Source organism: Ursus maritimus, unplaced genomic scaffold, assembly GCF_017311325.1.
Source record: "Ursus maritimus isolate PB19 unplaced genomic scaffold, ASM1731132v1 scaffold_16, whole genome shotgun sequence".
In the NCBI taxonomy this organism is placed as follows: Eukaryota; Metazoa; Chordata; class Mammalia; order Carnivora; family Ursidae; genus Ursus; species Ursus maritimus.
Window position 1 is genome coordinate 1,607,844 of NW_024424008.1, and position 14,377 is coordinate 1,622,220.

At 42.5% G+C, this 14,377-nt stretch overlaps 1 protein-coding gene across 9 annotated transcripts in view; it reads left to right on the top strand.

Annotated features, from left to right (window-relative positions):
• Window positions 1–14,377, top strand: part of LOC103680048 (tripartite motif-containing protein 34) — a 29,951-nt gene that overhangs the window by 5,924 nt on the left and 9,650 nt on the right. For 2 of the 9 annotated variants that reach the window (XM_008709581.2, XM_008709582.2), the window contains exons 1-3: window positions 170–628; window positions 1,119–1,189; window positions 13,579–14,065. In XM_008709581.2, the coding sequence (XP_008707803.1) occupies window positions 13,640–14,065 (426 nt within the window). In that variant the 5' untranslated portion in view covers window positions 170–628; window positions 1,119–1,189; window positions 13,579–13,639. Of the gene's footprint in view, window positions 1–167; window positions 629–1,118; window positions 1,190–13,578; window positions 14,066–14,377 lie in introns of those variants that run through there. The other 7 variants (XR_005834958.1, XR_005834959.1, XR_005834961.1 and 4 more) reach the window with 7 other exon arrangements.

Here is a 14,377-nt window from a genome sequence, read left to right on the forward strand (position 1 = left end):
CCTTCCCTCTCACACACCTAATAGGACACACCCTGGCCAGATTCACTTACCTTAGCAGGTGGATACAGAACAGTAGAGAGCATGTCCCTAGGCCTGTCTCAGCGCAGTCTTCAGGGTGGGTCCCTTCTTACCGTAAAGGAGCAATTTTATTCCTCATTTGTAGGGAAAAGAGGCGAGGCACATTTGTGTGAAATTACATTGCTCAGGTAAGCCTAGTGCTCCAAAGGACTGATTACCTTGAAAAGACATGAGAGCAGTGTTTTGGAGTGAACAGACAAGAATGAGTGCAACCACTGGCTCATCTGGCCCCAGGCACAAAGCCTTGTCACGTCCTAGGGACCCCACGCACAGGCCTCCCATTGGTCTGCAGCCCTCTCCTTTCCTGCCCATACCGGAGAATTTAACTTTCATTTTCACTTAGCACCTCCGGAGCTTGGTGGAGATCGGCCCCTGGTTTGCTGACAGAATCCTGGCCACATTCCCCTGGTTTGCTGACAGAATCCTGACCACATTTCCCTGTGGCCTGCCTCTGCTCTTCTCCAAGGAGGCATGACTCCTCACTTGGTGTCTGAAGGTGTGCGGAGTGGTTTGCAGAGGGCAGAAGTGGGGAGAAGAACTGAATGTTAGAGTGAGTTTAATGTGTGTTCAGGCAGCTGCCGTGAACGGTGGAGGGAGGACAATGCCCAGCTTGCAAGCTTCCTGCTGAGAGTGCGGGGTGGGGGATGGGGATGGGGGTGGGCCTGGGAGGTTGGGGGGGCAGTCCTCAAAGAAGGGAGGTTTAAAGGCTTGAAAGGCTTTGTTCTTTCATGGAGGGACCATTATTTATACAGGCTGAATCTACCCTGGAGATTCTCCTTCCCATTCTATAAAATTGCACCCTGCTAAGGACAAGCCAGAATCCTCTATTTTTCGGAGGTAGAAAGGTCCTTCTCTCCACAGCAAAAGCAAAGGCAGAGGGATCTTTGAATCCTAACATTTTAATGCCCACCCTGTAACAATGTAGCATTTCTGCATGACTCTAGGTGAATTCTCATCACCTTGGTCTGTCTGTGCCTAGAAGCTTGATAGGGTGATAGCTGGCAAGCCCAAATCACTAACCTTACTCATCCCTCTCCCAGGGCCATATCTGCCACCCAGAAACAGAGGCCACCTGAGAGATCAGGAGCAAGGGGAACACTTTCCAAATGTGGTATCTTTTCTAACTTTTATTTTATTTTATTTTATTTTATTTTATTTATTTTTTATTATGTTCATTTAGCCACTTTATAGCACATCATTAGTTTTTGATGTAGTGTTCAATGATTCATTAGTTGCGTATAATACCCAGTGCTCATCACCACATGTGCCGTCCTTAATTGCCATCACCCGGCTACTCCATCTCCTCCACCCCCTTCCCTTCTGAAACCCTCAGATTGTTTCCCAGAGTCCATAGTCTCTCATGGTTCATCGTCCTCTCTGATTTCTCCCTGAAAGGTTTTCCCTTCCTTCCCCTGTAGTCCTCTGTGCTATTCCTTATGCTCCACATATGCATGAAACCATATGATAATTATCTTTCTCTGCTTGACTTATTTCACTTAGGAAATTCCCTCCAGTTCCATCCATGTCGATGCAAATGGTGGATATTCATCCTTTCTGATGGTTGAGTAATATTCCATTGTATATATGGACCACATCTTTATCCATTCATCTGTTGAAGGGCATCTCAGCCCATTCCACAGTTTGGCTGTTGTGGACAATGCTGCTATGAACATTGGGGTGCATGTGCTCCTTCTTTTCACTACATCTGTATCTTTGGGGTAAATACCTAGTAGTACAATCACTGGGTCATAGGGTAGCTCTATTTTTCATGTCTTGAGGAACCTCCAGACTGTTTTCCAAAGTGCCTGTACCAGCTTGCATTCCCACCAACAGTATAAGAGGGTTTCCCTTTCTCCATATCCTCGCCAACATTTGTTGTTTCCTGCCTTGTTAATTTTTGCAATTCTAACTCATGTCAGGTGGTATCTCAATGTGGTTTTGATTTGAATTTCCCTGATGGCTAATGATGTTGAACATTTTTCATGTGTCTGTTAGCCATTTGTATGTCTTCTTTGGAGAATTGTCTGTTCATGTCTTCTGCCCATTTTTTTTTACTAATTATTCATTTTTTTGGGTGTTGAGTTTGAGAAATTCTTTATAGAGCTTGGATATCAGCCCTTTATCTGATATGTCATTTGCAAATGTCTTCTCCCATTCTGTGGGTTGCTTCTTAGTTTTCTTGACTGTTTCCTTTGCTGTGCAGAAGCTTTTTATCTTGATGAAGTCCTAATAGTTCATTTTTGCTTTTGTGTCCCTTGCCTTTGGAGACATGTCTTGAAATAAATTGCTGTGGCCAATGTCAAAGAGGTTACTGCCTATGTTCTCCTCTAGGATTTTGATGGATTCCTGTCTCACATTGAGGTCTTTCACCCATTTTGAGTTTATCTTTGTGTATGGTGTAAGAGAATGTTCCAGTTTCATTCTTCTGTATGTAGCTATCTCATTTTCCCAGCACCACTTATTGAAGAGACTGTCTTTTCTCATTGGATAATTTTTTCTGATTTTTCAAAGATTAGTTGACCTTAGAATTGAGGGTCCATTTCTGGGTTCTCTGTTCTATTCCATTGGTCTATGTATCTGCTTTTGTGCCAATACCATGCTGTCTTGGTGATCATAGCATTGTAATATAGCTTGAAATCAGGCAATGTGATGCCCTAGCTTTGTTTTTCTTTTTCAACATTCCCTTGGTGATTCGGGTCTTTTCTGGTTCCATACAAATTTTAGGATTATTTGTTCCAGCTCTTTGAAAAATGCCAATGGTATTTTAATAGGGATGGCATTGAAAGTGTAGATTGCTCTGGGCAGGATAGACATTTTAATAGTGTTTATTCTTCCAATCCATGGGCATGGAATGTTTTTCCATCTTTTTGTGTCTTCCTCAATTTCTTTCATAAGTGTTCTGTAGTTTCTAGAGTATAGATCCTTTACCTCTTTGGTTAGGTTTATTCCTAGGAATCTTATGGTTTTTGGTGCTATTGTAAATGGAATCGATACCTTAATTTCTCTTTCTACAGTTGCATTGTTAGTGTATAGAAAAGCAACTGTGCTCTGTGCATTGATTTTGTATCCTGCCACATTGCTGAATTGCTGTATGAGTTCTAGTAATTTGGGGGTATAGTCTTTTGGGTTTACCACATAAAGTATCATGTCATCTGCAAAGAGAGAGTTTGACTTCTTTGCCAATTTGAATGGGTTTTATTTCTTTTTGTTGTCTGATTGCTGAGGCTAGAACTTCTAGTACTATGTTGAACAATAGTGGTGAGAGCGGGCATCCCTGTCTTGTTCCTGACTTTAAGAGAAAAGCTCTAAGCTTTTCCCCATTGGTAATGATATTTGCTGTGGGCTTTTCATAGATGATTTTTGTGATCCTGAGGTATGTTCCCTCTGTCCATACACTTTGAAGAGTTTTAATCAGGAAAGAATGCTGTATGTTTTCAAATGCTTTTTCTGCATCAACTGAGAGAATCATATTGTTCTTTTCTTTTATTAATGTGCTCTATCATGTTAATTGATTTGCAAATGTTGAACCAAACTTGCATCCCAGGAATAAATCCTACCTGGTCTTGGTGAGTAATCCTTTTAATGTACTGTTAGATCCTATTGGCTAAAATCTTGTTGAATATTTTGGCATCCATGTTCATCAGGGGTATTGGTCTGTAATTCTCTGTTATGATGGGTCTTTGCCTGGTTTTGGGATCAGGGTAATGGTGGCCTCATAGAATGAGTTTGGAAATTTTCCTTTTGTTTCTATTTTTTGAAACAGCTTCGGTAGAAAAGGTATTATTTCTTCTTTAAATGCTTGGTAGAATTCTCCTGGGAAGCCATCTGGCCCTGGACTTTTGTTTTTTGGGGAGGTTTTTGATTACTGCTTCAATTTCATTACTGGTTACTGGTCTATTCAGATTGTCTATTTCTTCCAGTTTCAGTCTTGGTAGTTTATAAGTTTCCAGGAAGGCATCCATTTCATCCACGTTGCTTAATTTGTTGGCCTATAGTTGCTGGTAATAATTTCTAATAATTGTTTCTATTTCTTTGGTGTTAGTTGTGATCTCTCCCTTTTCATTCATGATTTTATTAATTTGGGTCCTTTCTTTTTTCTTTTGGAGAAGTTTGGCCAGTGGTTTATCGATTTTATCAATTCTTTCAAAGAACAAGCTTCTAGTTTTGTTGATCTATTCTACTGTTTTTCTGGTTTCTATTTCATTGATCTCTGCTCTAATCTTTATTATTTCTCTTCTCCTGCTTGGTTTAGGCTTTATTTGCTGTTCTTTCTTCAGCTTCTTTAGGTGTAAGGTTAGCTTGTGCATTTGGGATTTCTCTAATTTTTTGAGAGAGGCTTGGATGGCTATGTATTTCACCCTTAGGACTGCCTTTGCAGTATCCCATAAGTTTTGGACTGATCTGTTTTCATTCTCATTAGTTTCTATGAATTGTTCAAATTCTTCTTTAATTTCCTGGTTGACCCAATCATTCTTTAGCAGGTTGCTCTTTGGCTTCCAAGTGTTTGAATTCCTTCCAAATTTTTTATTGTGATCAAGTTCCAGTTTCAAAGCACTGTAATCTGATAACATGCAGGGCATAATCTCAATCTTTTGGTATCAGTTTGAGACCTGATGTGTGACCCAGTAAGTGTACTATTCTGGAGAAACTTCCGTGTGCACTCGAGAAGAATGAGTATTCTGTTGTTTTGGGTGGAATGTTCTGTAAATATCTACAAAGTCTATCTGGTCCAATGTGTCATTCAAAGCTCGTTTCTTAGTTGATCTGCTTAGATGATCTGTTGATTGCTGAGAATGGAGTGTTGAGGTCTCCTACTATTAAAGTATTATTATCAATATGATTCTTTACTAATAGTTGGTTTATGTAGTTGGCTGCTCCCATGTTGGGGGCATAGATATTTACAATTGTTATATTTTCTTGTTGGATAAACCCTTTAAGTATGATTGATAGTGTCCCTCTACATCTCTTACTACAGCCTTTGGTTTAAAATCTAATTTGTCTGACATGAGAATTGCTACTGCTGCTTTCTTTTGAGGTCCATTGGCATGATAAATTGTTCTCCATCCCCTCACTTTCAATCTGGAGATGTCTTTAGGTTCAAAATGAATCTCTTGTAGACCACATATGGATGGGTCCTGTCTTTTTATCCAGTCTGAAACCCTGTGCCGTTTCATGGGAGCATTTATGCTGTTCACATTGAGAGTGATTATTGAAAGATGTGAGTTCAGTGCCATCATGTTGCCTGTGAAGTCCTTGTTTCTATAGATTGTCTCTGTAAATTTCTGGCCTATATTACTCTTGGAGTCTTTCTTCTTTTATAGAACCCCCCCTTAATATTTCTTGTAAGGTTGGCTTGGTGGTCATATATTCTTTTATTTTCTTTTTTTTTTTATTAATAATGATTTTTTATTATATTATGTTAGTCACCATACAGTACATCCCCGGTTTTCGATGTAAGGCTCGATGATTCATTAGTTGTGTATAACACCCAGTGCACCATGCAATATGTGCCCTCCTTACTACCCATCACCGGTCTATCCCATTCCCCCACCCTCCTCCCCTCTGTAGCCCTCAGTTTGTTTCTCATAGTCCATAGTCTCTCATGTTTCATTCCCCCTTCTGATTACCCCCCCTTTCTTTATCCCTTTCTTCCCCTACTGATCATTCTAGTTCTTATGTTCCATAGATGAGAGAAATCATATGATAGTTGTCTTTCTCTGCTTGACTTATTTCACTAAGCATTATCTCCTCCAGTGCCGTCCATGTTGTAGCAAATGTTGAGAACTCATTCTTTCTGATTGCTGAGTAATATTCCATTGTATATATGGACCACAACTTCTTAATCCAGTCATCTGTTGCAGGGCATCTCGGCTCCTTCCACGATTTAGCTATTGTGGACATTGCTGCTATGAACATTGGGGTGCATATGGCCCTTCTCTTCACTACGTCTGTATCTTTGGGGTAAACACCCAGTAGTGCAATGGCTGGATCATAGGGTAGCTCAATTTTTAACTTTTTAAGGGACCTCCACACTGTTTTCCAGAGTGGCTGTACCAACTTGCATTCCCACCAACAATGTAGGAGGGATCCCCTTTCTCCACATCCTCTCCAACAATTGTTGTTTCTTGCCTTGTCTATTTTTGCCATTCTAACTGGCGTAAGGTGGTATCTCAGTGTGGTTTTGATTTGAATTTCCTTGATGGCTAATGATTTTGAACATTTTTTCATGTGTCTGTTAGCCATTTGTATGTCTTCATTGGAAAAGTGTCTGTTCATATCTTCTGCCCATTTTTTGATTTGTTTATTTGTTTCTCGTGTATTGAGTTTGAGAAGTTCTTTGTAGATCTTGGATACCAGTCCTTTATCTGTAGTGTCATTTGCAAATATATTCTCCCATTCCGTGGGCTGCCTCTTAGTTTTTCTGACTGTTTCCTTGGCTGTGCAGAAACTTTTAATCTTGATGAAGTCCCATAAATTCATTTTATCTTTTGTTTCTCTTGCCTTTGGGGATGTGTCATGAAAAAGGTTGCTTTGGCCGATGTCGTAGAGGTTGCTGCCTATGTTCTCCTCTAGAATTTTGATGGATTCCTGTCTCACATCGAGGTCTTTCATCCATTTGGAGTTTATTTTTGTGTATGGTGTGAGAGAGTGGTCAAGTTTCATTCTTTTGCATGTAGCTGTCCAATTTTCCCAGCACCATTTATTGAAGAGACTGTCTTTTTCCCACCGGATGTTTTTTCCTGCTTTATCAAATATTAGTTGCCCAAAGAGCCGAGGGTCCATTTCTGGGCTCTCTATTCTGTTCCATTGGTCTATGTGTCTGTTTTTGTGCCAGTACCATGCTGTCTTTGTGATCACAGCTTTGTAGTACAGCTCGAAATCCGGCATTGTGATGCCCCCAGCTTTGTTTTTCCTTTTCAACAGTTCCTTGGAGATTCGGGGCCTTTTCTGTTTCCATACAAATTTAAGGACTATTTGTTCCAGTTCTTTGAAAAATGTCCTCGGTATTTTGATCGGGATAGCATTGAAAGTGTAGATTGCTCTGGGTAGCATGGACATTTTAACTATGTTAATTCTTCCAATCCATGAGCATGGAATATCTTTCCATCTTTTTATGTCTTCCTCAATGTCTTTCAAGAGTGATTTATAGTTTCTAGAATATAGGTCCTTTACGTCTCTGGTTAAGTTAATTCCAAGGTAACGTATGGTTTTTGGTGCTATTGTAAATGGGATGGATTCCCTAATTTCTCTTTCTTCGGTCTCGTTATTCGTGTATAGAAATGCAACTGATTTCTGAGCATTGATTTTGTATCCCGCCACGTTACTGAATTGCTCTATAACTTCTAATAGTTTGGGAGTGGCTTCTTTTGGGTTTTCCATATAGAGTATCATGTCATCTGCAAAGAGAGACATTTTGACTTCTTCTTTGCCAATTTGAATACCTTTGATCCCTTTTTGTCGTCTGATTGCTGTTGCAAGGACTTCTAGTACTATGTTGAATAATAGTGGCGAGAGTGGGCATCCTTGTCGAGTTCCTGATCTTAAGGGAAAGGCTTCCAGCTTTTCCCCATTGAGAATAATATTTGCAGTAGGCTTTTCATAGATGGCTTTTATGAGATTGAGAAATGTACCTTCTATTCCTACACTCTGAAGGGTTTTAATCAGGAAAGGATGCTGTATTTTGTCAAATGCTTTTTCGGCATCGATTGAGAGGATCATATGGTTCCTGAGTCTTTTCTTGTTGATATGATGTATCACGCTGATTGATTTGCGAATATTGAACCACGCTTGCATCCCAGGTATGAATCCCACTTGATCGTGATGGATAATCCTTTTAATGTACTGTTGGATTCTATTAGCAAGTATCTTGTTGAGGATTTTGGCGTCCATATTCATTAGGGAAATCGGTCTGTAATTCTCCTTTTTGAGGGGGTCTTTGCCTGGTTTGGGGATCAAGGTAATATTGGCCTCATAGAATGAGTTTGGTAGCTTTCCTTCTGTTTCTATTTTTTGAAATAGCTTTAGGAGAATAGGTATTATTTCTTCTTTGAATGTTTGGTAGAATTCCCCAGGAAAACCGTCCGGGCCTGGAGTTTTGTTATTTGGAAGGTTGTTTATCACTGACTCAATTTCTTCATAATTAATTGGCCTGTTTAAGGAATCAATTTCTTCCGGTTTCAATCTTGGTAGTTTATAGGTTTCCAGGAAGGATTCCATCTCTTCCAGATTGCTTAGTTTATTGGCATATAGCTGTTGATAAAAATTTCTAATAATCCTTCCAATTTCAATGGTGTTCGTCGTGACCTCTCCTTTTTCATTCATAATTTTAATAATCTGGGTCCTTTCTCTTTTCTTTTGGATAAGTCTTGCCAGTGGTCTGTCAATTTTATTGATTCTCTCAAAGAACCAGCTTCTAGTCCTGTTGATCTGCTCTACTGTACTTCTGGTTTCTGCTTGATTGATTTCAGCTCTAATTTTGGTCAACTGCTTCCTCGTGCGTGGATTAGGCCTGTCCCTCTGTTGCTGTTCCAGCTTCTTGAGGTGAGAATATAAAAACTGCATTTTAGATTTTTCTATTCTTTTGAGTGAGGCTTGGATGGCTATGTATTTCCCCCTTAGGACTGCCTTTGCAGTATCCCATAGGTTTTGGACTGTTGTATTTTCATTCTCATTGGTCTCCATAAATTGTTTAATTTGATTTTTGATTTCCTGGTTTATCGAGTCATTCCTGAGCAGGATGGTTCTTAGTCTCCAAGTGTTTGAGTTTCTTCCAAATTTTTCCTTGTGGTTGAGTTCCAATTTCAGAGCGTTGTGGTCTGAGAATATGCAGGGGATAATTTCAATCTTTTGGTATCGGTTGAGACCTGTTTTGTGTCCCAGAACATGGTCTATTCTTGAGAATGTTCCATGGGCATTAGAATAGAATGAGTATTCTTTGGTTCTGGGGTGTAGTGTTCTATATATATCTATGAGGTCCAACTCGTCGAGTATGGCATTCAAAGCCTTTGATTCTTTGCTTAGTTTTTGCCAGGGTGTTCTGTCTATTTCTGAGAGTGGAGTGTTGAGGTCCCCTACTATTAATGTATTTTTATTTATATGTCTCTTTATTCTGGTTAAGAGTTGGCTTGTGTATCTTGCTGCTCCCCTGTTGGGGGCATATATATTTATAATTGTCATATCCACTTGTTGAATACTTCCCTTAAGAATAATATAGTGCCCTTCTGCATCTCTAACTATAGTCTGTAGTTTAAAATCCAATTTATCTGATATGAGAATTGCTACCCCAGCTTTCTTTTGAGGTCCATTTGCGTGAAAGATGGTACTCCATCCCCTTACTCTCAGTCTGAATGCATCTTTGGGTTCGAAATGAGTCTCTTGTAGACAGCAAATGGATGGGTCATTTCTTTTTATCCAATCTGCAACCCTGTGGCGTTTTATGGGATGGTTCAAACCATTTACATTAAGACTGATTACTGAGAGATATGATTTTAATGTTGCCATGTTGCCAGTAAAGTCTTTGTTTGTATTGGCTGTGACTTTCTGTTCTGTATCACTCTTGGGGCCTTTTTACTTTTATAGAACCCCCCGTAATATCTCCTGTAGGGCTGGTTTCGTGGTTACAAAATTGGTTAGTGACTGGCGATTCTGAAATGTCTTTATTTCTCCATCAATTCTGAATGACAGCCTTGCTGGATAAAGGATCCTTGGCTGCATGTTTTTCTCTGAAAGAGCTTTAAATATGCTCCCCCAACCCTTTCTCTCATTCCAGGTCTGTGTAGACAGGTCTGACGTAATTCTGATGCTTTTGCCTTGGTACGTGAGAAATTTCTTTGCCCTGGCCGCTTTCAATACTGTATCCTTGCATCTAATATTTGCGAATTGCACTATGACGTGACGTGGCGTAGGTTTGTCGTGGTTGAGCTTGGGAGGGGTCCTCTCTGCCTCTTGGACACGAATGTTTGTTTCCCTTGCTAGATTAGGGAAGTTTTCAGCTACAATTTGTTCAAATATCTCTTCTAGACCTCTGTTTTTCTCCACCCCCTCGGGGATGCCGATGATTCTAACATTGGATCGTTTCATTGAGTCAGTAATCTCCCGTAACCTACATTCGTGGGCGTGGATTTTTTTAAGACCATCTTCTATTTTTATTTTTTCCTCTATTAACCCATCCTCCAATTCACTAACCCTTTTTTCAGCTTCTGCGACCCTGGCCGTCAGAGCCTCTAGTTTTGCCTGCATTTGGCTCATAGAATTTTTAATTTCTGTCAGATTCGCTCTCATTTCTGTCCTTAGGGATTCTATATTCTCAGTAACCTTTTCGTTAATAGTTTTTTCAATTCTACTCATCATTTTGACCATCGTTACTCTGAATTCCATTTCTGATAATTTGGTTACATCCATATCCATTATTTCTGTGGCAGAGGCCACAGACTCACTGTCTTTTCTTTGCTGGGGGGGGCTTCTCCTTCTTGTCATTCTGATGAAGAGAGGTTGCGGGGTTTCCAGAGCCCAAATTATTGACTGGGTCCCAGGCCGTGCCCCTTGTTTTATAGGGATCTTAGGGATGTGGGCTTCTTCTTTAAAGATTTTATTTATTTATTTATGTGGCAGCCAACCAGCGAGAGAGGGAACAGAAGCAGGGGAGTGGGAGAGGAAGAAGCAGGCTCCCAGCGGAGGAGCCCGATGAGGGACTCCTTTCCGGAACGCCGGGATCACGCCCTAAGCCGAAGGCAGGCGCTCAATGACTGCGCCACCCAGGCGCCCGGGTTGTGGGCTTCTTGATTTTTCAGCCTGCCTTCTGTGTTCTGGGGGAGGGGCCTGCCGCGCTGATACTCAGGCAACCCTGTTTGGGTAGAGTCTCCGTGTCCCCTGCGAGGGAGGATGGGGATGGGCACTCTCTGAGCCGGTATTTCCAGGCTTTTGTTCTCTGGCGGCTTTCCCTGGCGGTTTGCTGTGCCTCTTCTGAGAGTCAGAGCAGCAGCGGCCAAATTTCAGCCTCTGTCACAGAACAGAGGGATTGCGGCCCGTTCTCTACTAATGTTCTGGCCACTTTAACTCTGTTTCTGTTGGTGCTGCTCAACGCTGCAGCGTCCCGGGATGTGTGCGCACCAACTCGCGACCCCCTGCCCTCACTTCCAGGACGGCGCGCCTCTGTCCTTTGTGCTTAATGCCGCCAGCCACCCGGCCGCCCGGCTCTCTGTCCTTGTGTTTCTTTCTTTTTTTTTCTTTTTTTTTTTTTTAAAGATTTTATTCTATTTATTTGACAGAGATAGAGACAGCCAGCAGAGAGGGAACAAGCAGGGGAGTGGGAAAGGCTAAGCAGGCTCATAGCGGAGGAAGCCTGTGTGGGAGCTCGATCCCATACGCGGGATCACGCCTTGGCCAAGGGCAGACGCCTAACAGCCATGGCCACCCAGGCTCTGTCTTTTGTGTTTCTAATGCCGCCAGCCGCCCCGCGCGCGCTCCGGGAGTTCCCGGTCTCAGTCTGGATCCCGTGAGCACACCGGGATTCCGGTGTTCTGGGAGATGCCTATTGGCACGCATTCATGGCTCACCGGTCTCAGTCAGCTCTCTTGCGGGTGCCCTCTGTGAGTCCGGCCCGCTCCCCCGTGCAGGTGGCTGCCGCTTCCCGGCGCCCAAACGCGGCGGCTCCCTCCCCCTTCCGTTTATCTTCCGATATCCGTGCACGGTTTACAGCTCCCCTCTTCGTACCTCAATACTCAGCGCTGGAGATGTTCATTTGTAGAGATCCAGATGCATCATCCTGCGTCTCAGGCTGGTTCCGTAGTTGTTTAGGCTGGTCTGGTGCCTATCCAGCTCGACTCAGGGGACCGGCTGAAAAAGGGGTCCCCTACTCCTCCGCCATCTTAACTCCCACTATTCTTTTATTTTCTGCTGGTCCTGGAAGATCTTTGTCTCTCTGTCCATTCTGAATGACAGCCTTCCTGGATAATGTATTCTTGGCTGCATATTCTTCTCATTTAGTACCCTGAATATGTCTTGCTAGCCCTTTCTGGCTTGCCAGGTCTCTGTGGACAGGTATGACATTATTCTGACATTCCTCCTTTCACACGTACGAAATTTCTTCCCCCAGCTGCTCTCAGGATAGCTTCCTTGGCTCTAATATTTGCAAGTTTCACTATCATATTGCTACCCTGAAGTCTATGTCTGACATCTTGCTTGTATCCATATCCATTAGTTGTGTGGCAGAGGACATTGTCTCTGTTTCTTTCTTTGTTGGGATTTCCTCCTCCTAGTCATTCTGTTGAGGGATGGTTGACGGAATGTACAGAGTCCAAAATATCAACCATGACCCAAGCAAGATGCACCCTAGGAAAATCAAGAGCATGTGGAAGACACCACCAAAAAAAAAAACAAAGCCAAAATGAAACACAAGAATAAAATTGCTAAAATTAAAAAATTAAAAAAATTAAAAATTAAAAAGAAAAGTGGGGTGTGGACAAAGTAGTGTGTTTCAGTTGTTCCTGGATGTATTTTGGTATGTTTGTTAGAGGACTCTACTTCCCAAAATTATGGGGAAAGCAAAACTTGTATATATAAAAAAAGTAATATTGAATAGGGAAAAAAGGACTACAATGAAGCATATATATATAAAAAATATAGGTGTGAAACAGTACAAGTTAAAAAGCTACTATGAAATATAAGTTGGTATATTAAACATCTAGTTGAAATGAGAAAAAGGTAAAAGGAAAAAACAGAGAAGAAGCATAACAAAAAGAATAACAAGAAAAAGAGAGTTGTGTCTGAGAAATAAACAAGCTGTGAGGCAATGCCTGGGACTCAACGGACTATTTCCCCTGGTTTTGGGATTTTACAGTCTTTTTTTTTTTTTTTAAAGATTTTATTTATTTATTTGACAGAGAGCGAGAGGCAGCGAGAGAGGGAACACAAGCAGGGGGAGTGGGAGAGGAAGAAGCAGGCTTCCCAGCAGAGGAGCCTGATGTGGGGCTCTATCCCAGAACGCCGGGATCACGCCCTGAGCCAAAGGCAGACGCTTAACGACTGAGCCACCCAGGCGCCCCTGGGATTTTACAGTCTTATGGGGACCATAGGGTTGTCCTCCTCTTGTTCTTCCAACCTGTCTTCTGGGGGAGGGGCCTGCAGTGCTGTTTCTCAGGTGACCGTGCTTGGGTGGAGTTGCCCTGCCTCCTGTTGGGGGGGGGGGGGGAATGGGCTCATTGGAAACCAGTTTTTTGAGCCTTTGTTCTCTGCCAGCTTTCTGCACCTCTTCAGAGGGTCAGAGCAAAAATGGCTGCACCCAGACCTCTGGCTGAAAGCAGAGAAATGGCCGTCTGCTCTCTTCACTAACCCTGCCAGGACACACAGTCTCATTTTTGTATGCAATCTCCCAGGGTGTGCACCCACAGTGACTCTCTCAGAGGTCATCCCAGGGGCCCGGGTGTGTCCTTACCCTTTGTGCTTCTAAAACCTTTCTTACCTTTCCAACTCTGCCCCGTTTTAACCTTCCCAATCATGCAGGGATCTGTGAGCAAGAGGAGCCACTGAGATAAGGACAGACAGGAGCAAGGGAGCAGCTGCTATGGCTTCTAAACTCCTGACAAACATAGAGGAGGAGGTGACCTGCCCCATCTGCCTGGACCTCCTGAAGGAACCACTGAGCCTGGACTGTGGCCACAGCTTCTGCAAAGCCTGCATCGCTGCAGAGAACAAGGAGTACATGACAAGCCAAGGAGGGAAGAAGAGCAGTTGTCCTGTGTGCCAAATCGCTTACTGCTCTGGGGAACTGCGGCCTAACCGGCATGTGGCCAACATAGTGGAGAGGTTCCGAGAGGTCAAGGTGACCTCTGAGGCGGGGCAGAAGAGAAATCTCTGTGAGCGCCATGAAGAGAAGCTCTTGCTCTTCTGTAAGAAGGATGGGAAGGTCATTTGCTGGGTTTGCGAGCGGTCTCAGGAGCATCGTGGTCATGAAACGGTCCCCATGGAGGAGGCTGTCCAGGAGTACCAGGTGAGAGACCAGGATGGAGGGAATACAGGGCAGAAAATAGAACTTAATGAGAAATCTTCGCTTTGCATTCAACTTTAGTTACCTTGTGATTGTAGACCTGAGGCCCGTGATGTCTTTTCTTCCTATTCTCACCTTCCAAGGCCTGAAGAATTAAAAAAAAAAAAAATTTGCCTGAGGGAAATTTTGTGCATTCCATTAAATTACAAAAAGATAAACCTACAGTACAGATTTAGTCACAAGTGGATACTTTTGTACCTTGTGCTAGACGGGTGGAGATTTAGTGCCCCAGAGAGGCCGTCATCACCCCATTGA